The following is a 20,824-nucleotide window of genomic DNA, read 5'->3' on the forward strand; positions in this document are numbered from 1 at the left end:
TCAAGATTGATATCATGGATATCAGATGTCGAGCAGCTGTGGAGGCCCATCCCTGATGAATGGGCCATCTCCAGTCTGGACATGTCATTTCTGTTGCAAATGTTGTGGTTTCACAGCTTGCACCACAGGTCTTGGAATCTTGGAGTAGCTTTTTAATCGACCAAACTTTTGATACAATACTATATACACGAATTTATCCATTACATTTATCACAGCTCTGGAGCCAGGCTGGAGCCTCAAATGCCTCCAGCAGCATCCTTCATGCTGCTGGGTAGGGTATTTAAGAAAGGTCCACCGCTTTGCTTATCTCAGCCTCATATTCACATCAGGGGAATCCTCTTTCAAGTACCTGTGAAATTTGCAGGATGCTAAAGTGTATCGAGATATGAGGAGAGACGCCGCTACAACCTTAAAACTTTTGCCACACTTTATATTTGGTGATTAGAGCCTAATGAACACACGCTGCCTTCATTGGCATGCGTTGCAGATACTTCGGTTTCCGGAATTAGGGAGCATCTTCCTCTGCAGGAAAAATGCACGTCACAGGAAAGCAGTCTGTGTCTCGTACTAGGAGCTCAGCGTGCAACAGACACTTCCCAAGCATCTTCCACTGCAGTTGTATAGGATAGACAAAAAGGGATACAGAAACGAGGCTCGGGAGGAAAGCATCAGTCAAGGGGAGGAGAATGAAGAGTGTGATAAAAGGCCAAGAGGAAAAAAAACAACAACAAAAAAAAAGAAAAAGAAAGTAAAAAAGCGAAAACCAAAAAGAGCCCCCCCAACCCGGCAGGAGGTGAAGGCCACGGCGCATGTGCGAGCACAAGAGCGCCGGCCGTGGCGCAGGCGCGGCCGAGGCGGCGGGCCGGTGACGCGGGCCCGCTGGGCGGCGCTCCCGCCTTCGGCCGGGCCCTGCAGTGCCACCGCCCACCGCCAGGGGGCGGAGCGCAGGCGGCGGCGCGCGGCCGCTCTGGCACCGAGGTCTCGCTGGTGCTGACGACGCGGCCCGAGCGGGAGCGGCGGCCGGAGCGGCGGCGGCGTTAGTGGCGGGTTCGGTGTTTCGGCGGCTCTGCCCCTTCCCCGCCGCGCCATGCCCACCGTGGAGGAGCTCTACCGCAACTACGGCATCCTGGCGGACGCCACGGAGACGGCGGGCCAGGTGCGGTGTGCCTGCGGCCTGCAAGGCCTCGCTAGGCCTCGGGCTTGCGTAGCACTGCCGCGCGGAGTTCCGGGCCGAGGCGGGGCGGGCGGGCCGGGGTGCCGTCAGAGGGGCTGCCTGTCGCTGTGCGGCGAGCCGCCGGGGGCTGTGCTCGGGGTGGGCTTCCTCAGGCCGGCGGCGGCGCGGGGCGGGTGGGAACGAGCAGCGCGCCCGCGGGTCTGCAAGGACCGCAGCGGCTGCCGTCGCTTTCGCAGCATCCGCGTCCTGTCGGCAGCACTCTTTTAAATGTGGCGTCGGGGATAGTAACCGGTTCTTAGCTAGAGTCGGCCTGTTTTTCGCAAGGGGGCGGAGAGTTTCGCCTGGCGAATTCAGGCTTGAGATCTTTGGACATCGCACTTGCGGATCTGGAGAGCCTCTGGCAGGCTGTGTTGCTGAAAGGCTTGCCGAGGGAAAGTGAAGTCTGTTGTAGTTTGAAAGCTGCCCTTAGCTCTTTGGTTTTTTCTTCCTTGAGGCAAGAACGTAAGGTCGACCCTTCCAACTGAAGAAGATTTTTTTTTTTTTTTTTTTTTTTTTTTTTTTGTAAAATCTTGGCGAGATCTGCCATTTGTTTATATCAATACTGAGTTATTCAAGAAAAGAGGATGCCTTAGAATGTTACCAATAGAAAATATTCTGGTTAGTTACAACTAGTTTTCAGAATTGCGTTAGTCCCTCATTTTCCCAAATGGCCCCCTGAAAAAGCAGAAGTTACTTTTTTTTTTTTTCCTTTTGGTCCTAATGTCAATAAGTAGAAAAGTAGTTCTGCCATATTTGTATCTAAGCATGAATTCTAAACTAAACGAGAATGCTGCTATATGAGGTCACTTAGAAAGTTCTTTAGGAGAACAAATAATTTGGGGTCCGGGGATTGTTGAAGTTTTTTTTTTTTTCATTTTAATTCAGGTCTGTTCACTTTGCTTGTGTGGTTATGCCCTAGTGAAACAAAGCGTCCTTGCAGACAGTCCAACAAAAACATCACCTCAGAACAAAAAACGAAGTGCAAATAGAATGTAAGGAACTATGCGGAAAGGTGCAGGGTAAATCGTGCTGTTACCTTGCCACTTCAGAAAGGCACAGCTCATCTCAGTTTGATTCTTTTGAGTAGCTTTTGTGAGCAAGGAATGGCCATCTTAGGTAGAGCAAACTCCAGCAAGGCTAAAAAATGCAGCCTGTGACAGGGCAGGTGTGTGAGAACCTCTGAGGGTAGGTGTAGAATGGGGATTCCTAAAACTCTCCCAGCTTTGCCCCTCGGCAACTTTTGGCTTCCCAGAGCTGGGGGAAGTGTCTCTGTGATGAGCATAGCTTGCAAGGTTATTCTTCAGTGAACTTTTCTGATGCTTTGCTGAACTGAATGTGCTTCTGGCATATAAAGATTCTGTGCAAAAAATTGCATTATTTCATTAACCTCTGTGATGGAGTTACCTCTTCAAATTTGTCATTTCATAATCTTGGCTTGATGTCTCCAGCTTTTGTATTCTAAGAAGCCATGAGTAATTGCTCCTTGTTCATCAGTTTTATCCCACTTAGTGCTTTATTAGCTCTTAACAACCTTTATGAACATGATCTCTTACTGCAAAAAGTCATGGTCACCCTGTCTTCAAGTGAAGGAGCATTGAGCATGGGGATGGGGATTGTCAGGGGCTATGACATCAAGAGTAGTTTAAAAGCCTGGAAGTATTGAGCTTGTCAAAGAGTGTTTCACTTGAGAAAGGGGCTCAGGTATGAGGTGTCCACAAGTGGAATGAAGGTGAGAAGTTGAAAAAAACTATTAGGAAGCTGGCTGAAAATAAAGAGGAAGACAAACATTTTTTCATAATGCATTGTGAAACTTGTCACAGGGCACTGTAGGGTATGAATTGTAGGGTATCAGGAACTCACCTAGAGAAGTTAATGGATGATTGGTCCATTAACAGTTATTAAAAACAAAGAGCTGGACATTGTCTCCAGCTTAGGATATTCCTTTGTTAGAGATGGGAGGGGAAAGCACAAAACAGAAGGATCAGACTGCTTCTGTAGTTGCCTGTGGTTTTTCTAGAGCATTCCATGCCGCCAGGTAAAATGAACCCCTGCCTGGACTGTATTTTGCCTACATGGTAGGAGTAATTAGCATGCAGGAACACATTGCAGGGAACACAGGCTGCTCTGTTCCATTGTTGTGTGCTTCTTTTTTTTTTTTTTTTTTTTTTTTTTAATGTATTAAGTTCTGTGTTACATATTCTTCTTAAGAACAACAGAACTTGTTGGGAACCCATGTCTGCATGTGTTTTCATTGCTAGTTTGTGCTGGCTTATTCCTGCCTTTGCTGCTGAGTGTACTGCATTGGCCCAACTACAGAGTGAGCTGGGTGGTGATGTGGTTCAGCTGAAAGGCAACTGCTTCTTTCACTGCTCTTGTTTCATCCAGATGAGTATCCCACTCCAGTTCAGATTCTGGCAGCACAGAGCTATCAACAAGCTCCAGGGAGCATGGGCACTAAATTTTAAAATGCAGCTTGCTATAGAGGGCATTAATGCAGTGTACTGCTTTGTAAATTAGTGTCTGTATTTGCAACAGGACAACTTTCATGTGGAATAGTAGTGATATATGGGTCTGGGAAATGTAATGTAAATAAAGCAAAGGAAGTGTTCTGTGCTGTCAGCATTGCTGTTCAAAGTAGGATAAGCTGTTTTGAGCTTTTTTTTTTTCCACAACCATAAGGAAAATTGATCTTAGAAGGTCCTGATTTCTGCTAGTAATGCTGACTTCTATTTCACAAACACACAGCTAACCACAACAAAGGCTTCAAATAATTAGAAGTTTCAGTCCTGCAGGCTCAGAATCAGAAGCACCTGTGTGATTCTAGTTGCTGCAGCTAGAGATTATTTTACTGTTGCTGAAGTGTTTATTCCTCTGTTTGGAATATATATTTCTATATTTGAAACTGGAGCTTTCTGGGATTCTTTTTTAATCTAGTTTCCTTTAACAGATCTTCCAAGCACTGTATTTCATCCCAGATTAGGGTTGAAATAGATGCCAGAATAGATGCCAGATACTTTATCACCCTATATGTTAACAGGAATTCATGATCCACTGCACTGGCACAGTTACTGGGAAAGGTAACCTCTACTTCAGAGACAATTCATGAGCATACAAAAGGCAGAAACTCCTTGAGAAACTGGCCAAGTTCAGTGGCAGTGATCACAGGATTCCTTGCACTAACCTACTCACAGTGTGCAAGAGGCGCTACCCTTGGGGCCGGCAGCTGGAGTGCCACACTCTTGAACAGACAGGAGCCAGAATAACCGTAAAAGCCAGGCAACAGAGGCAAATATTACAAAATAGACATGGTTGTATCAGTCTAAGAGAAAAATATATTCCTTTTTAAGAAGCTTGTATAATACTGTTCACCTAAATGGTTTAAGAAAATGGGAGAACAACGTCCTTCCTTGTCTTGAGAATAACCCAGGATTTTTCCATTTATGTATTCTGGTTTTGTACTTTCAGCATAAGGATGCCTACCAGGTGATCTTGGATGGTGTGAAAGGAGGTGCCAAGGAGAAGAGACTTGCAGCACAGTTCATTCCTAAGTTCTTCAAGCATTTTCCTGAGCTAGCTGACTCAGCTATCAATGCCCAGTTGGACCTCTGTGAGGATGAAGATGTTTCTGTAAGAATAAGAACCTTGTAGCAAGTTGATACTTCGAATTTATATTTGACTATTGTTTTCTCTTTTTGTTTAATGCGCTGTGTGTTTTGGGAGGGGAGGGTTGGTCTTTGGAAAACATAAATTTAATTGTATTCTGCATTTAATTCATTGTGTGATGGTGTTGCGATGGTTTGGGAAGATGCATCAGTTTTCATTTATCTTTTTTAGCTCCCACCACTGATCAAAGGAATAGCTCTGTAGAAAGAAAACGTTTATTTGAATAGCATTTACATGTTTTCCTATCAAAAGGCACTTTGTGGTAATTGATTCTGATAAATACTGCTGGGAGACAGAATCTTGTTTGCACCTGAGAACCACGGGGGATGTGATTCTGACTGTTAACACTTCTTGAGATGCTTCATGCTGCTTCTGTGGTGCTGGTAGAAGCTGTACCTTTGAAGCATCTTTGTTTACCAGGTCTTAAGGGATTTGGACAGATCATTCAAGAATTTTTTTCAATGCTGGGAATAAACTCTAGAGTTTATCCCTGCTATATGCACAACTGTAGAACTGTCTTTCCTGTTAGCAAATAAAACTCCTTAATAACACATTCCAGTCTTTATTTTGTTGATAATATGAATGATTTTTTGATCAGAAATGCTGTTTGAATTTGATTTTGCTCCAGTGCTGCCTAGATCCAAGAAAAACATATTATCCTCTTCATAAATACGTCAAAATAGGGGGATTTGGGGTGTTAAGTAATTCCTGAAATTTTTAGAATTTTTTAATTTCTACATTATTGGCAATTTTGTCAGATCCGGCGACAAGCAATCAAAGAATTGCCCCAGTTTGCCACTGGAGATAATCTTCCTCGGGTAGCAGACATACTGACCCAGCTCCTGCAGTCAGGTAGGAGACACATCCTGGCTGATCTCCTCATGGAACACCTAAATGTGTATACAGTTTTAGTTCTGTGAAAAGTTTTACATTGATTCATAATTTATCCCAGTGCTGTTCTTCTTGTGTTCTTTTTCTCCTGCTTTATATTTGCTGTACAGCTAGGCTGCTGCTTCTCCTGAAAGGTCACTAATTATTCTAATCTAAACTGAAAATCTTTCTTTTAAATAAAACAATTATTTTTCATTCAAGTTTTCTGAAAGCATCTCTAGCAAAAGGCAAGGGGGGAAACCTTCCAGTTATGGACTGCAGCAAATTGCTTTCTGAAAAAGAGTTACTAAATTTCTGATCCAGTTTCAAGAACCTGAAAAAGCCTAAGGGCATTTTGCTCCATGCTTTTTTGGTGCAAGATAAATATTTTGGGGATAAATTCAGAATTTAATACACATTTAATCTCAGTAAGATATAAAGTGCTAAATATTAGTTGTTCAAACTTTTGTTAAACTGTATGGTTAAGACTCTGGGCTTCTCAGAAGTTAGGTCTTGGTTTGGTGTTTTTGAACTTTCTCAGTCCAATAGTTTTTAAAAATACAGGTTATGTTGTTTATAGCTGAATGCTGAGGACAGAATACTTCTTGTGCAGTATTAGCAATCCTTGTTTTTCTACTCTTACCTTACCGTTTTGAGTGTATATTAATTCTTTTCTCTCTCCAGATGATTCTGCGGAATTCAATTTGGTGAACAATGCCTTGCTCAGTATATTTAAGATGGATGCTAAAGGTAAAGGACACATTTTTCTATACATGGCTTTTATTTATACTCCTCAGTCTGTAGTAGGATGAGAGCAGGACTCAATTTTGTGTCTTCTTAGTACAGTGCAAAAGTGAGACACGCACTAATTGTTTGGTTTTGTAAACCGTACTGAACTTCATAATTGTGGATCTGAATTATACAGACTAATAAAAGAGTGTGGATTTTTACGTCAAGATACTTGAGAATTGTATTTTTTTAGAAAAGTTAATAATAGTTATTTTAAAATGTGTCATGGAATCTTAAAAGAGGAAACTTCTTCCTTCCTCATAAAAAGTCCAGGTCATAACTTCTAAAATAATTTGCATTATCTGATTTATTCTCCATTCAGGGACTTTGGGAGGTTTATTTAGTCAAATTCTTCAGGGAGAGGATATTGTGAGAGAGAGAGCCATTAAGTTCCTTTCTACAAAACTGAAAACCTTACCAGAGGAAGTGATGACAAAGGAAGTGGAAGAGTTCATATTGACTGAATCAAAGAAGGTGAGTGTCTGATTTCAGTTAAACTGAAGTATTGTTCAACTATCCCTTATCACTGGTGTTGCTTTGAAGCTCTGTTTGAGCATTGTACAAATGTGGTCTTGGACTTACCTATTCTGATGCACTCCAAGGTTTGAGCATTTTTTTGTAGTTATGTTAAAACCATGGCTCTTCTAATTTTGTAAGAGTGACTTTGATTAGAATTGGACTCAACCATTCACATTGGAAAGGGCCTTTGAGAGATTGACCAGCTCAGTGAATCATGCTCAGCTGAGTTCTGATCAGACTTCTTGGTGCTTTTTTCAGTTGGGTTTTGAAAACCTCTAAGGAAGGAGAGTTCTTACATTTTCTGGGCAGCCGGCTTGGCTTCAATGTTCAGTTGTCCTCAACTGAATTCCTTTTCCCCCTCTACCTAGTTGAAACCTCTCATTTAAGTTTTGTGTCATTGTTTCGTTCTGACATTTTCCACCTCTGGCTGCTATGGGCAGTGTCTTGCTCTGAAGAGTTGGAAGACTTGTTACTTTGCCACACCCACACAGAGCTCTCTTCCTTTAGGCTGGAAAAGCCTGGTTTCTTTAGGTTCTCCTCACAGCTCATGTGCTCTGGACACAGATCACCTTGTTCATTTGCCTTCTTAAAGCTTATCAAGCACTTCCTCATACAGGGCAGCCCAACAGTAGGTGCAGTATTCCAGATTTGGCCAGATAAGGACCTATCAATCCTCCTTTGTTTCCATTAGTCTGTGCCCTTGTCAGAGCACTGCTTGTCACCCAAGGAATGGTGCTGTCACTTGGGTTTGGCCTGCTGTACCCCAGAGCTCTCAGCAGAGCGGTTCCCCAGCCAGTCAGTCCCCTGCACGTGCTGATGTAGGGAAGTTGGTTCATCCCAGCTGCAGGACTTGGCATTTTTCTTTGTGGAATCTTAGGAGATTCCTGTGCATTCCCTAAGCTGAGAAAGATGCAAAAACGTTTTAAAACAACTAGTAATGAGTAAATACTTGTTTAACATCTATTCTGCCTGAAGCATTTGATTTTTTTAGATAGGAGTTTGTTCTTAAGTTTAAGAGTTAAAAAAAACTGTTTACTATGCACAACTTGATGACAGTTGCTTTGATTTATAGCTGCATTCAATTATACTGAATGTTTTTACATGTACCTTCAGACTTGTGTTTTTAAATAACGAAATACGAAATATTTGCATTCTTTACCTTTTCAAATCCAGTAGGTTTGACTTGGAGGTTTGTAAATTACCAGCACTGAAATACGTTTTCTGTTTTTTCTGTTAAGGTTCTGGAAGATGTGACAGGCGAGGAATTTGTTCTGTTCATGAAAATATTGTCTGGATTGAAAAGCTTACAGACAGTCAGTGGGAGGCAACAGCTGGTGGAGCTGGTGGCTGAACAGGCTGACCTGGAACAGACGTTCAATCCATCAGACACAGACTGTGTGGACAGGCTGCTGCAGTGTACCCGGCAGGCAGTGCCATTGTTCTCAGTATGTATTTCTTTGTTTTGCATCAGGAGTGTTGAGGAAAGTTAATAGCTGGAGCTTGGCTTGGGTGTTCCCAGTGATTATGTTTGAAAGACCACAAATCAGTACTCCTCCACTTTTAACCTCTGATGTGTCCAAATGTTGGAATACATCCTTAAGGCCTCCAAATGCAAAGGTGCCATGTGTTTTTCTCTTCTCTTTTCAAAGTTTAGATGTTACAGTGAATTATGACAAGATTCTCACATTATTTTGTATGAATTTGATTATTTCAAGCCTAGTGCCAGTCAATTGCAGCACTTAAGGACCTGTTACTGGGTTGCAAGCCATCTTTCAGCTGTTGTGGACATCCTCTGAATTTAGGGTACCTCCAAAAGGAGTTCTGTGTCTTAGGAATAAGAGGGAAGTTTAATAAAGCTTTTAAAGTACAGCTGTGAAGCAGGCATTTATAAGGGTGGAGGGGTGATGGGAGAAAAACATTTAGCTCCTTCAGACTCAAGAGTAACATGAATAATGTGTGATGGTTTGTTTGTGGTTTCTTTTCAGAAAAATGTTCATTCCACAAAATTCGTTACTTATTTCTGTGAGCATGTTCTGCCAAACCTCAGCGCTTTGACTACTCTAGTGGAGGGTCTCGATATCCAGTTAGAGGTAAGCCAAAGCTAAAACATCTTCCACATAGGAAAAATAACCATCCTAGATAAAGATAGCTATTTTAAAAATCACAAGCTCTTTCCTCAAGTAGTTTTCATTTCTTGACTTGTAGGAAAAGTAGCTGGACTAGAAAAAACATTTGCTCTATTGAGGCATGACTGAGCATTGCATTTTAAAGCATGTGTCATCTGTCACAAGCTGTTGAAGCAAGGTAGACTAAGTAGATCAGTGTAATCATTGTTACATTATTCTCAAAAATTTTTAAGCACATAGCATTTACTGAAATGATGGTTGCATAGTTTGTGCTAATTTAGCCTCCTAAGGGAGTGGCTTAATGTCTGTAATTTTGTTTACATTAATCAGTGCTACAGCTTCAGTTAGATCTCTGTGGCTCTCACTTGAAGGTGAGCTGTGCTGCAGATGTGGGAGATGAAGTTTTGTTTACTTGTTGCCTAATGTTTGTTGGGATTAGCACACGAGCCTGTGTTTCTCTTTAGGGACAGGAAAAACAAATTAGGCATCTTCTTCCTTGTATTCCTTCCTGCTGTTTGGGAGGGGTTTAGTTGTAGTAGCTGGCTTCTATTTGCCAGCCATAGTGATGTGATAATTGATTTTAGGTTGAATGTTAAGCTTGTGGACTTTCAGTTAACACACAAAAACCCGGCTATCCTTGTGTGTAGGTTTTGAAGCTTCTTGCTGAAATGAGTTCATTTTGTGGTGATATGGAAAAGCTTGAATCGAATTTGAAGAAGCTGTTTGATAAATTACTGGTAAGACTAATTCAATTTTTATTCATGTAAAACACTAAGAAGTTATGTTTTCATCAAAACAAGTTATGTTTATGTATTTGTCTCTTTATCCTTTTTCTGAAGTGGCTGATTTAGAGATAGTCTTGTCCACTGATAGAAGGTTGAACACGATTCTACAGTTAAAAGCCTTTGTAGATAGAGAGCTGTTAGCTGAAGAATATTTTATTCCAGTAAACTCACGTGTGTTTCTTCTTTTTAAATTTCATAGTCATGAGAGACTCATGTTGACCTCATTAAACAGGGTATCTACACTGACAATTCTAAGTGAATACAGCACTATTCCAGAAGCATTGGTGCAGTACTTTGCTTCCTGTGGTAGTAGTGCCACCATAGTATTTCCTCTGAGTGGAGACACAGAAGTGTAGGCAAACCACCTGCACCAGGACTTTATTGAGGGTTCATCCATGAGGATAGAAATGGTGGATACTTCTCAGATTGTCCACACAGATAAACCATCCAATTCAAACACTCTGAAAGAGCAGCATAAATGTCTCGTGCATTTGTTTTTCTTTCTGTTCTTCAGGAGTATATGCCCCTTCCTCCAGAGGAAGCAGAAAATGGGGAAAATGCTGGCAGTGAAGAGCCCAAGTTGCAATTCAGTTATGTGGAGTGTTTATTGTACAGCTTCCATCAGCTGGGTCGAAAACTTCCAGACTTCCTCACAGCCAAGCTGAATGCAGAGAAATTGAAAGACTTTAAAATCAGGTAATGATTTAGAGGCAAGTGTTAATGTTCTGTTACAAGGTGTTTGTTAACTCTTAGTGGAGAGTTCCCCAGGGTGCATTACTGTGGGTCATCCTGTTCAACGTCTTTATCCATGATTTTCATGAGGAGATTGGCTGCCTCCTCATTAAGTTTGCAGGCAACACCAAGTTGTGTGGGAGTGTTGATCAGCTGAAAGGTAGGAAGGCTCTGCAGAGGGTTTTGGGCAGGCTGAATCGATGGGCTGAGGACAGCGGCATGAGATTTAATAAGGTGGAGTGCTGGGTCCTGCTGTTGGGTCACAACAACCCCATGTAGAGCTGCAGCCTTGGGGCAGAGCGGCTTGAGAACTGATCAGCAGAAAGGGGCTTGGGGGTGCTGGTTGACTGCCAGTTGGGTATGAGCCAGCAGTGTGCCCAGGTGGCCAAGAAGGTCAATGGCATCCAGACCTGTATCAAGAATAATGTGACCAGCAGGATGAGGACAGTGATTGTCGCCCTGTACTCGTCACTGCTGCAGCCTCATGTCAGGTGCTATTTCAGTCCAGTTTCAGGACCATCACTTCAGAAATGACACTGAGGGGCTGGAGTGTGTCCAGAGAACAGCAGTGGAGCTGGGGAACGGTCTGGAGCACAAGTCTGATGAGGAGTGGCTGAGGGAGTAGGGGCTGTTTAGTCTGGAGAAAAGGAGGCTCGGGGGGGCCGCATTGCCCTCTACAACTGCCTGGCTGGAGGTTCTAGTGAGGTGGGGAGGGTCAGTCTCTTCAACCACGTCTCAACCGAAAGGATGAGGAAATGGCCTTATGTTACACCAGGATAGGGTCAGATTAGATACTAGAGAAAAACATTTTACTGAAAGAGTGGTTGGGCACTGGAATAAGTTGCCCCGGGAGGCAGTGAAATCACTCTCAGGAAGCGTTCAAGAGGCATCTGGATGTGTCACTTAGGGGTATGATTTAGATGTGACAATTGGGCTAGTTGATCTTGTAGGTCTCTTCTAACCTTTATAATGCTCCAACTCTGTGAAAGTGTGAATTATTGTCTAGGTGCTAAAGAAACACAGATCAGATTGATGGAAGACTTACTTTGAGCATTTTTCATAAAGGGGAAGAAACAAGAATACAGGTTCCCTTTGCTTATGCTTTTGTTTCTACAGAACTATGTAAATTTTACTAAGGGATTGCTTTTAAATGTTTCAGGCTACAGTATTTTGCTCGAGGGTTGCAGGTATATATTCGACAGCTTCGTTTGGCACTGCAAGGAAAAACAGGAGAAGCTTTGAAAACAGAGGAGGTAAGAATTGTTCAGGAATTCTGATTTTTTTTAGTTGAGCCTACTGAAAGAACCATTGGCACATATTAATAGGCTGAAGTCAGTTTTAAGCCTGCAAATAGATTAAGGGAATAATAGTGCTAACATTATTGCAAGTGCATGTTACCGTATGCTACATTTTTCAAGTGAAGATGATCTAGTTTCGACTGTTAGCTGCTCTTTGCAGCCACATGTATTTGGTTTATTTGTGCTCTGTGCTTTGTTTTGAAGGGGAAATTTTCATATGTTGAGCAAAAGAAACCCAGTAGGAGCTACACTGAAACATTAAAAGCAACTAGGTAGTGTGAAACTACAAGAAACTTAAAAGCAGCTGTGATAAAAACTTGGAAGTGTACACACCTTTCACTGTCACTGTTACTATAGCAATTCACTAGGAAGAGCAGTCAGTTTGATGTTATTGACTTCATGAAATGAGGTTGACATAAAGCTACTAGATGCTCAGTGGTGTCTATTTTTCTTTTTACAGAACAAGATTAAAGTGGTTGCCTTGAAAATAACCAATAACATTAATGTTTTAATCAAGGTAAGTCATCACATTATGAAGGACTAAATTCCCACAGCAGAGTAAGCTATGCAGAAGAAAGGAATAGATTTGAACCAAGTTGCGTTACTGTGTATTGTGTTAGTTGGTGCTAACCAGCTCAGAGTTGGTGCTGCTTTCCTTTTTCTGAAGACAGCTGATCCTGCAAGCAGCTTAGGTTTTGCTGTTACTGCTCTTGGGATAGGGTGTGGGCACACTTTCTTGCAGCACTGGTAGTCTCTAGGAAAAGACCCACCTTGCTTCTTTAGGGGTCTCTGGATTTTCCTGTCATTTCCCTTTCCTGCAGTGTCAGTGAGGAGTACAGAATAGTTCAGGGAGGTGTAAGGAGATGTAGAGGAGAGAGGAGGCAAAGCAAGCTTCTGTACAGAACCTGTTTGTCCAAAAAGCCTGGAAGAGATGGGCTGCAAGAAAGAGACTTTGATCTGGAGCCTGTGAAACCATTCTGATATCTTCTAACCCCCCTTTCCTTCCTTTCTTCACTCTCAGTTTCACTCATCACAATAAACCAAGAACATGGCCCACCATACTGAGGAGTGTATCTTGTACCATCGTAGGGATATTAGACGTCTTCCAGCAGGAGCTGCTGATGTGCACAGGGAAGGAGAGAAAGCCTATGCTTTCTCTGAAGATGCCCAGTTCCTTGAAACATTCAAGGCTGGATTAGATGGGGGTCTGAGCAACCTGATCTAGTGGAAGATGTCCCTGCTCATTGCAGAGTCATTGAAGTAGATGGTTTTTAAATATCCTTTCCAACCCAAACTGGTCTATGATTCTGTATTTGGTCAGTGTGAGACACTATTCAGCTGAAATAAATCCTACTTGAATTTCCCAGTAAAGGCAGCCAGATAAGGCAGTAGGCTACTGCCTCCTCTCTCTGCCATGGGACTCAAGGATTTAAAATTATTGGAAAGTAGGGGTTATTCTGGAGTCACAGTAAGTAGCTAAAATTTTGAAATGCAATCAACATGAATTTAACTGTATAATAAACTCTCCAATTCTGCCTCCATAGGATCTCTTCCACATTCCTCCTTCTTACAAAAGTACAGTTACATTGTCCTGGAAACCAGTACAGAAGGCAGATGTAAGGTAAGAGTTCTTCATATAATAAAAGAAAACAGTGGGGTTTATTTTTTCAAGACAAGCTGTGTCTGTATAATACAGACAGCACGTAAGCTAAAAGTGTCACATCAAAAATAACACTCATCCTGTGGCTGTGGAGCGATGCTCTTATTCTTGCTTTAGGGATTCTAGAAACTGAATCGACTGGAGGCTCTTTTGAGCTAGTATTATTCAGGGCATTGTCATTGGCTGCTGCTGCTGCTGGCTTCCAGTGGCTAATCTTTGTGGCTGAACTACTATTACTGTGCTTGTCACCACAGAGGTATAATGATATGTTTTTGTTTTCTTCTGTCAGTCAAAAAAGAGCAAGTGAAGATACAACCTCAAGTTCACCCCCAAAGAAGGCTTCAGCAGGACCAAAAAGGGATGCCAGGCAAATCTATAATCCTCCCAGTGGAAAATACAGCAGTAACCTGGGTAGTTTTTCTTACGGTAAGATAGGCAGCTTGGAAAAACTGTCCAGTGACAGTTGTCTTGGGGTGGGGCAAATAAATACCACATTTTTGGAAGATCAGATTGTACTGTCAGGAATGTGACAGTAGCCATTAATGTATTGCAGTGTTTGAAAGTTACCAGCCCATGACTTAAATTACTTGCAAGTTTTAGTAGTATTTTAATACTTAGGGTTAGTAACTGCATTGTTGTGTTCTCTGTTACAACACACAGTGCACCAATTCCCCATTGAACAGGCCAGCTGCAGCAAGTGGCAGAGCTGGGTCACCTCCTGTCATACGACTGGACTTGTGCTGCATTTCTATTGCAGCCACTGCTGATGTTGCAGACCTGATCCAGAAGTTGTGGGAATTGCCAGGTTCACTGTGCCTGCACACACAGTTATGTCCTCCTTCTCCCAGTCACACTGAATCTGCCTTCCTGCGAGTCCTGTTTTTGGGTGAAGCACAAGAGCAGTTGCAGACTGGATGAGTAGGCCCAGCAATGACAGCAGCACATTCCTGTCTTTCCTGCAGGCCCATTGGTCCTGCCTCTGGCAGGTAGTCTGCTATGACAAATTGTGACCCACACCCGTGGGTTGAAAAACTACTATGAAGCATTGGCAGGTGTATAAACTGAAGAGAAGAGCTAACACCATCTGCAAATTTCTTATTCTAGACTTCAGGTGATGCACCTGTGTCTTTTAAGATAAGCTTGTAATCATACAGGTCTAAAGATTGGAAGGCTTTCAACCAGAAACGTTTTATTGCTTGCTACTGTTCCTTGTTAGTGAGATGCTTTGGCTTGGTCAGTCGGCTTGTCATTTCCATAGCCTTTAAAATCAGCATGCAGTTCTCTCTGTAGATTAATATAAACTGTATGCTAATGCTGCACATGAAGAGAAATCATGAAAGGAGAATGAGGATTTGGTACATTTTCGAACAAATCCAAAGAAACTATAAACTATTAAGGCTAGTGTTGTTTGGGAGTTATTGCTGTTGATCACATTTGTTCTCAACAAAGAGAAAGGAAAACTTTTTAGAGTGTACAAATAGTTTGTGTGGTATCCATCTCTAGCTGGGATTTGTAATTGAATGATGATATCAGCCCTAGAAAAAATAATATGATGGTGATAACTTAAGAATAGGAAAGGACAGATAGACAAAGCTCTGGTTTTCCATAATTTTATAAAATCACTAGTAGCAAGTCAGACTGACACCTCGAGATTGTGTTATTGAACAGGAGAAAGAGCTAAGCAGCCAGTTTTCAATTCTATGGTAATGGATTGGCCCAAATATAGTCCTAAAGTACAGGACAGTTTTGTATCACAGTATTAGTATGCAGAAAGACTGCACTTAATTTAGATGGGCTCGTTCTCTTGACCTCCTTTTAAAATTAGTGGGGTCCATTTTCCATCAGAAAATAACTCAGCAATCTCATGGCCCATAAGCAGGCATAGCCTTAGAGACTTCAGTACCTCCAGATCCTGCTATTCAGTTTGGATCTGTATACAGCATAAAATCTGCCTGAGAAGTTCTGGCTCATATTTCAGACTCTTATTTGCTCTTATTTCAGAGCAAAGAGGTGGTTTCCGGGGTGGACGAGGAAGAGGCTGGGGAGGACGTGGCAATCGCAGCCGAGGAAGGATCTACTGAGAAGACTGCTAAATCTTCCAGGCCCCTGAAGGGCTAAAATGAAAGTGCTACTCAGCAAGTTTGCTTGGAGTATTGTTTTCTTCAAGGACTGCCTTCCATTGAGACTGACTTAAATGTTCTTTATACCTTTGTATGTATGATCTACTTTTCTAACGGACTACAACTTGTCCATAGTGAAACTACAACTGTATTTTTGGATGCTTACAGTCAGCAGTTTTGGGTTCTTACTTTTGAAGTGTCTTCAAGATTCAAAATTGGAAAAGAGCATAGATGTTTCATCAAAAACTGCATCTTGACAGTTTGTATATTAAACTAAAAGTCAGCTACTGCATAACTGAAACTATATGATTGAGTTTATGTATTAAGTAATGGACAGGAAAGGCATGACAACCAAGATATGTGTTAGATAAGCTTAGCAGCTGAAGTAATCCTTTCCTCATCTGTAACCGTATTTTGCAATATGTGGAGAAGAGTACCATTGTTAAATTTGCTTTGATTTACTTTCTTGAATTGAATTGAATGAAATACATGCTGGTTCTTTAAAGTTTGCAACATGGCTGGAAATCTATTCTGCTTGTAGCATGAAACAATCTTCTTCCTTAGAGATGTGGAGAACGTGGCATTTTTTGGTTTGCACATCCTACTCTTCTCCGTGCATTGTAATACAAAAGTGATGCTTTGAAAATTAATTTTTAATGTTTAATATGAATATGTGCATATAGTTATGCCTTGAAATCTCAGTAAATGAATAGCATAAAACACAAAACAATAAATGACAAATTATTTCAGGAATGGGTAAAGACTGATGCAGTGATTAAGCTTCATAGGCTGGAGCTGGACCATAGGAGTTTCTGGCTCTTTTCTGTTTTATGCAGATTTCTGGATTAGTTGGCACTCGAGGGTGGGTTGGTTGGTTTTTCTTGTTTTGTGATTTTTGTGTGTGTGTGTTTTGGTTCTTTTTTTTAACCAATAGTTGCATTTAAAATATATAAATAAAATTGTATTTTGGGTAACATTGAAAAATTCCAGCTACATAGTTCGATTCAGGTGGAAAAGTTAACAATTCCATGCTGTTTTCTCCATAGCAATTTGAGATTTTTATTTACTGGTGTGCACCCAGAAAATACAATGTAAGAGCACAATGCTTTTTTTTTTTTATTCTCACCACTTAAAATTTTAACTTCTCAGGTCATTCAACATTGTAAAGGAATTAGTATATAGTAAAAAGAAGTCAAAACAGGAAAAGAATTTTAATTAAGTGTTCCAGAGCATGTTGATGTAAAATACCTTAGGCTTTAGAAGAGTGAATAATACTTCTTATCCTCCATTTTTTTTTTCCCCAGCGATATCCACAGAAAGTGATGTCTCCCCACCCTAATTCCATTTGTATTTGCTTGTAAATCTGATTCAGGTGTTTTCATTAATACTCTTTTAATATTTATCACTACAATCAGAAGGCCAGAATACCAAAATTATGTCAAAGTTAGAAACATCGTTGATGATGCTAAATTCAAAGCATGTTTTTGCTTAACTCTGGAACGGTAGGTAGGAAACTTTGGACATTCCAGGACATACAAGCTGACTTTACTTCTGATCACATGCCAGCTGCTAAACTCTGATTTGGCATTAAAACCATGACACAACTAACAGCTTTGAAGGAGAAATTCATGAGGTCAAAATTTCACTCTGAAAATAGGCACTAGATAGGTAATAAACTTCTCTTGGAGGGAAAAAAAAAAGAAAAAGAGATTTTGCACTTGTGGCCATAATTGGTATTTTGAGGGGATTTAATAAGGTAATCCCAAAGCCTAAACATAGCTTGTATTTAGACTAGTAACTAGGTAATAGCAGCTTCTTTTCTCACTGAATTTTGAGTGAGTTTCTTCATGTATTTCACAGGTGATGTGCAAAAGTTGTTGTGGCCTCAGAAGTAGTTAGATTATTTTTCCCCAGTTTCCTATCTAAATTTAACACAGTGAGTTCTTGAGGAAACACCTGTTTACCATCTTGTTGAATTGTAAATGTTCCCTTCTGGCTTTGGAATAAATTCATTTTGTAATTTTGTTTGGCTCATTGTTTCACAGTTACTCTGCAGCATTGTGTGCCCTTAGTAAAAGAGGTTCTGTGGTACCTTTTTATTGTACTCGAGTTACTCCTTAGATTGCTGTAGATGCAGAAAGTTGTTTGTCACTAAGGAATGGATCATAAGACCACATTAACTGTTTCAAGTTTTAAGTAATTCAACTTTCAAATGCAGAATTTTGAAGGAGAATTTAAATATTCAGCAAAAGCTGCATGTTATACATCTTGTCTGGAAATTGGGAGAAAAGGAGTCAGTCACTGTCTTACTCAAACTCCTCGATGTTGACAGTGTGATACAGTTTGTTAGTAGCTTATGAGAGAAAAGCTAATGCCTACAAACAATTTGATGGGTGTTGGAACATCTTTGAAATGGGTCCTAATGTCTCTCCTAACTTTGGGTACCAGGTTTCTTGCAGAGCCCAGACAGCTCGGCTCCTGAAGCAGACCAGGGTCTGCACAGCCTGAGTTTCTGAGCTTTGGGGTGGAATTGGGCAGGTTCAAGGGGGAATCCGTGGAAGGCAGTCCGGGAAGGCTGTGCCTCCTGAGTACCTCAGCCAGAGGGGAAAGGAAGAGGGCGCCGTGCGGCCGGGAGCTCAGGATCAAAGGAGACGGCGCCCTCCGAAACCCCGAGAGAGAAACTCCGAGAGAGAAAACGCCGCGGGCGAGTGCCCGGGGCACTCTCCCTCTATTCGAATGGACTTCTAGCACTCTTCTGTCTCCTTTTTGGACATAAACCTCTAGTGTTTCTGGATTTTCCTGACATTTACGATACAACAAGAGCCACTTGGAAGGGCAGCCTAGAGTTTTTTTGCGCAATCTGTAATACGCCTGATTTGACAACTGGCAGCAGTAAAGAACTATCACACTTGTGCGATATTTTCTCTAGGCTCATAGAAACTAAATCCCTTGAACCAGTGACACACCATTTGTAAATGTGCTTTTGTTTCTAATTAAGGAGTTTGAGTTGCGAGCGAATGTTGCTGTTTAATAGGCGCTGGGAAGTTTCATCTTCTCAGGAAGTAGGACTGCAGAAAGATCGAACAGAACAAAATTTGAACGTGGCAGCTTTCAGATTTCCCTCGGTACTGGGGAAACAGGCTCTTGCTGCTGGGTTGGTATTTACTAGATTGGTTGGTCAACTAGAACAGGAAAGGAAAAGTTCAGGTTTTGCTGTGTAACTGAGAAGCATTAGAAAAGAAAGGCGCGATGCGTCCTTCAGAAGCTCTCTTCACCCGGCTCTTGGGAGGGCAGACACTGTGTGTGCACGGCTGCGGGTACGGCTTGGTTTGCGCTGGGCACAAAGTCGTTCCCTCAAGCCCTCGCGGCAAACCTTCCAGTGTACTCCGGACAAAAGTTACCTTTTTTAAATTGAAGCATTCAGCGCGTCGCCACACGGCACTTGTTGGGATTTAACGCCGGCCTTGTGCTCGGGACTGCGGCTCCGCCGTTACCGCTGGCTCCCCGCGCGGGGCGGTCGGTGCGCGGCGCTGTTAACGGCGCTCCAGGGCCTCGCCCCGGGGCCGCGCCGGCACCGAGCGCGCTCCGGCCGGGGCTGCGGACACCGACCCGGGCCCCGACCCGGGCCCGCCCCCGGCCCGAGCGCGGCCCCGCCCGCTCCCAAAATGGCGGCGGCGCCCGTTCCGCTTCCGGGGGCTGCGAGCAGGCCGGGATTGGGGAAGATGGCGGCGGCTGGAGCGTCCGGGCGGGGCGGGCTGGGGCGGGTATGGGTATTCTCCGGCTGGGCCCTGGGCCTGTGCTCGCTGCTGGCCTCCGGGACGCGGCCCGCCGCTGCCACCACCCACTGGGTGGTCACCGAGGACGGGAAGATCCAGCAGCAGGTGAGCGGCCCGAGGGACGCGGGGCGCTGCCCACCCGGCTGTGGAGGCACGGAGAGCCGCTGTCCGCGCCGCTGCTCACCTATAGCCCCGGTCTGCCCCGAGCTGTGCGGCGCGGGGCTCCTCGGCCCGCTGTGAACCCTGCCTGCTCCCTCAGCCGCCGCAGCAGCCGCCGCCGGTGCCGGGCGCTCCCCCCGGCGCGGGGGTCTCCGCGGCGAGCTGGCGTCGCTGGTGAAACGTGGCTTGAATCCGCCGGAGCCCCGGGGCGAGGCAACGGGGAGGGGCAGTCTGTCGGTGGGTCGGGGCGAGCCGAGAACAGATTCCGGCTGTAACTGTGCTTGGAGAAGCGGCGGTTCCTGCCCGGGGCCGCTCCCGGGGAGCCTCCGGCACGAGGCCGGGTCCCGCTCTGGTGGCGAAAGCGGCGGTACCGGGACCCGGGACCCGAGCGGGGCCGGCCCCGGGCTGCTCGCCGCGGGGAGCAGATGTCAGTGAGTTCGCGATTTTTCACATCCAGCCGCACCCGACACGGCCGCTTTTCCTTCCTGCTGGAAGGAGGAAAGAAACAGTGGCGTGTGTGCTCGGTGCTGGGGCACACGGACGCCCTGTGGGTTCAGTCTAAGTGTCTTATTTTCATAGTGGGCTCTCCCTCATGTTCACTGGGCGGCCTGAAAGAGTCGATCTGTATCTCATGTTTAGGCTTTTTCTTAGTTGCCTGCCTTTCTCTTTGTTGTAAAGGGAGCAGCAGTAGAAACGGACTTCTGTGTCAGATCTGTCCGTTTCCCTCCGGAGCGGAAGAGTTGATCGCTGTAGCAAGCGATGTGTCCTTCCCCCTGTACAAAAGAGTGGAGACATGAATGTCCTTTATCGCTTTTCGTTTGTGAGGATTTTTAGTCGGGTTTTCCTGTCAGAATGCACTGAGGTCCTCTGACAGATGGAGCACACTTTTCCCTGCAGGAAACTCCTGCTGTCTTTATGGTTCTCGAGCACTTCGGCTGTCTGGGTGGATCCAGGCACCCTGACACCGTCATTAATAATAAATTAGTTAATGACAGCACTTCCAGTGCTGTCTCATCTCCTTCTCCCACTTAACATAGTGGGGAAGTGGTGTAAGTATATGGTAATGGTCTGGAAGCATCTGTGTGTGTATACTGAGTGTATAGTATAAAATTTG

At 43.5% G+C, this 20,824-nt stretch overlaps 2 protein-coding genes across 3 annotated transcripts in view; both read left to right on the forward strand.

The window, feature by feature from the left end:
• The first annotated feature begins 924 nt into the window (after positions 1-924).
• API5 (apoptosis inhibitor 5) lies at positions 925-17,799 on the forward strand. 2 transcript variants are annotated; one of them, XM_066321052.1, is made up of 15 exons: positions 925-1,156; positions 4,679-4,840; positions 5,635-5,728; positions 6,431-6,496; positions 6,858-7,009; positions 8,293-8,499; positions 9,040-9,144; positions 9,828-9,917; positions 10,480-10,661; positions 11,857-11,950; positions 12,456-12,512; positions 13,540-13,616; positions 13,945-14,081; positions 14,165-14,167; positions 14,316-14,453. In XM_066321052.1, the coding sequence occupies exons 1-15, from the start codon at positions 1,088-1,090 to the stop codon at positions 14,420-14,422; spliced, it is 1,602 nt and encodes a 533-aa protein (XP_066177149.1). In that variant the 5' UTR covers positions 925-1,087; the 3' UTR covers positions 14,423-14,453. The 2 variants fall into 2 exon arrangements, with proteins under 2 accessions (XP_066177149.1, XP_066177148.1); XM_066321051.1 differs by lacking the exons at positions 14,165-14,167; positions 14,316-14,453 and adding an exon at positions 15,657-17,799 and having other exon boundaries at positions 927-1,156.
• A 1,629-nt stretch (positions 17,800-19,428) lies between these two features.
• TTC17 (tetratricopeptide repeat domain 17) overlaps positions 19,429-20,824 on the forward strand; it is a 55,616-nt gene continuing 54,220 nt past the window's right edge. The window contains exon 1 of the mRNA XM_066321053.1: positions 19,429-19,656. Coding sequence (XP_066177150.1) covers positions 19,441-19,656 — 216 coding nt within the window. The 5' untranslated portion in view covers positions 19,429-19,440. The remainder of the gene's footprint in view (positions 19,657-20,824) is intronic.

This window comes from Sylvia atricapilla, chromosome 6 (genome assembly GCF_009819655.1).
Source record: "Sylvia atricapilla isolate bSylAtr1 chromosome 6, bSylAtr1.pri, whole genome shotgun sequence".
Lineage (NCBI taxonomy): Eukaryota > Metazoa > Chordata > Aves > Passeriformes > Sylviidae > Sylvia > Sylvia atricapilla.

Coding starts and splice junctions, on each gene's coding strand:
- API5 (XM_066321052.1), top strand. CDS start 1,088: ATGCCCACCGTGGAGGAGCTCTACCGCAACTACGGCATCCTGGCGGAC. Junction 1,157..4,678: donor CCACGGAGACGGCGGGCCAG/GTGCGGTGTGCC, acceptor TTGTACTTTCAG/CATAAGGATGCCTACCAGGT. Junction 4,841..5,634: donor GTGAGGATGAAGATGTTTCT/GTAAGAATAAGA, acceptor CAATTTTGTCAG/ATCCGGCGACAAGCAATCAA.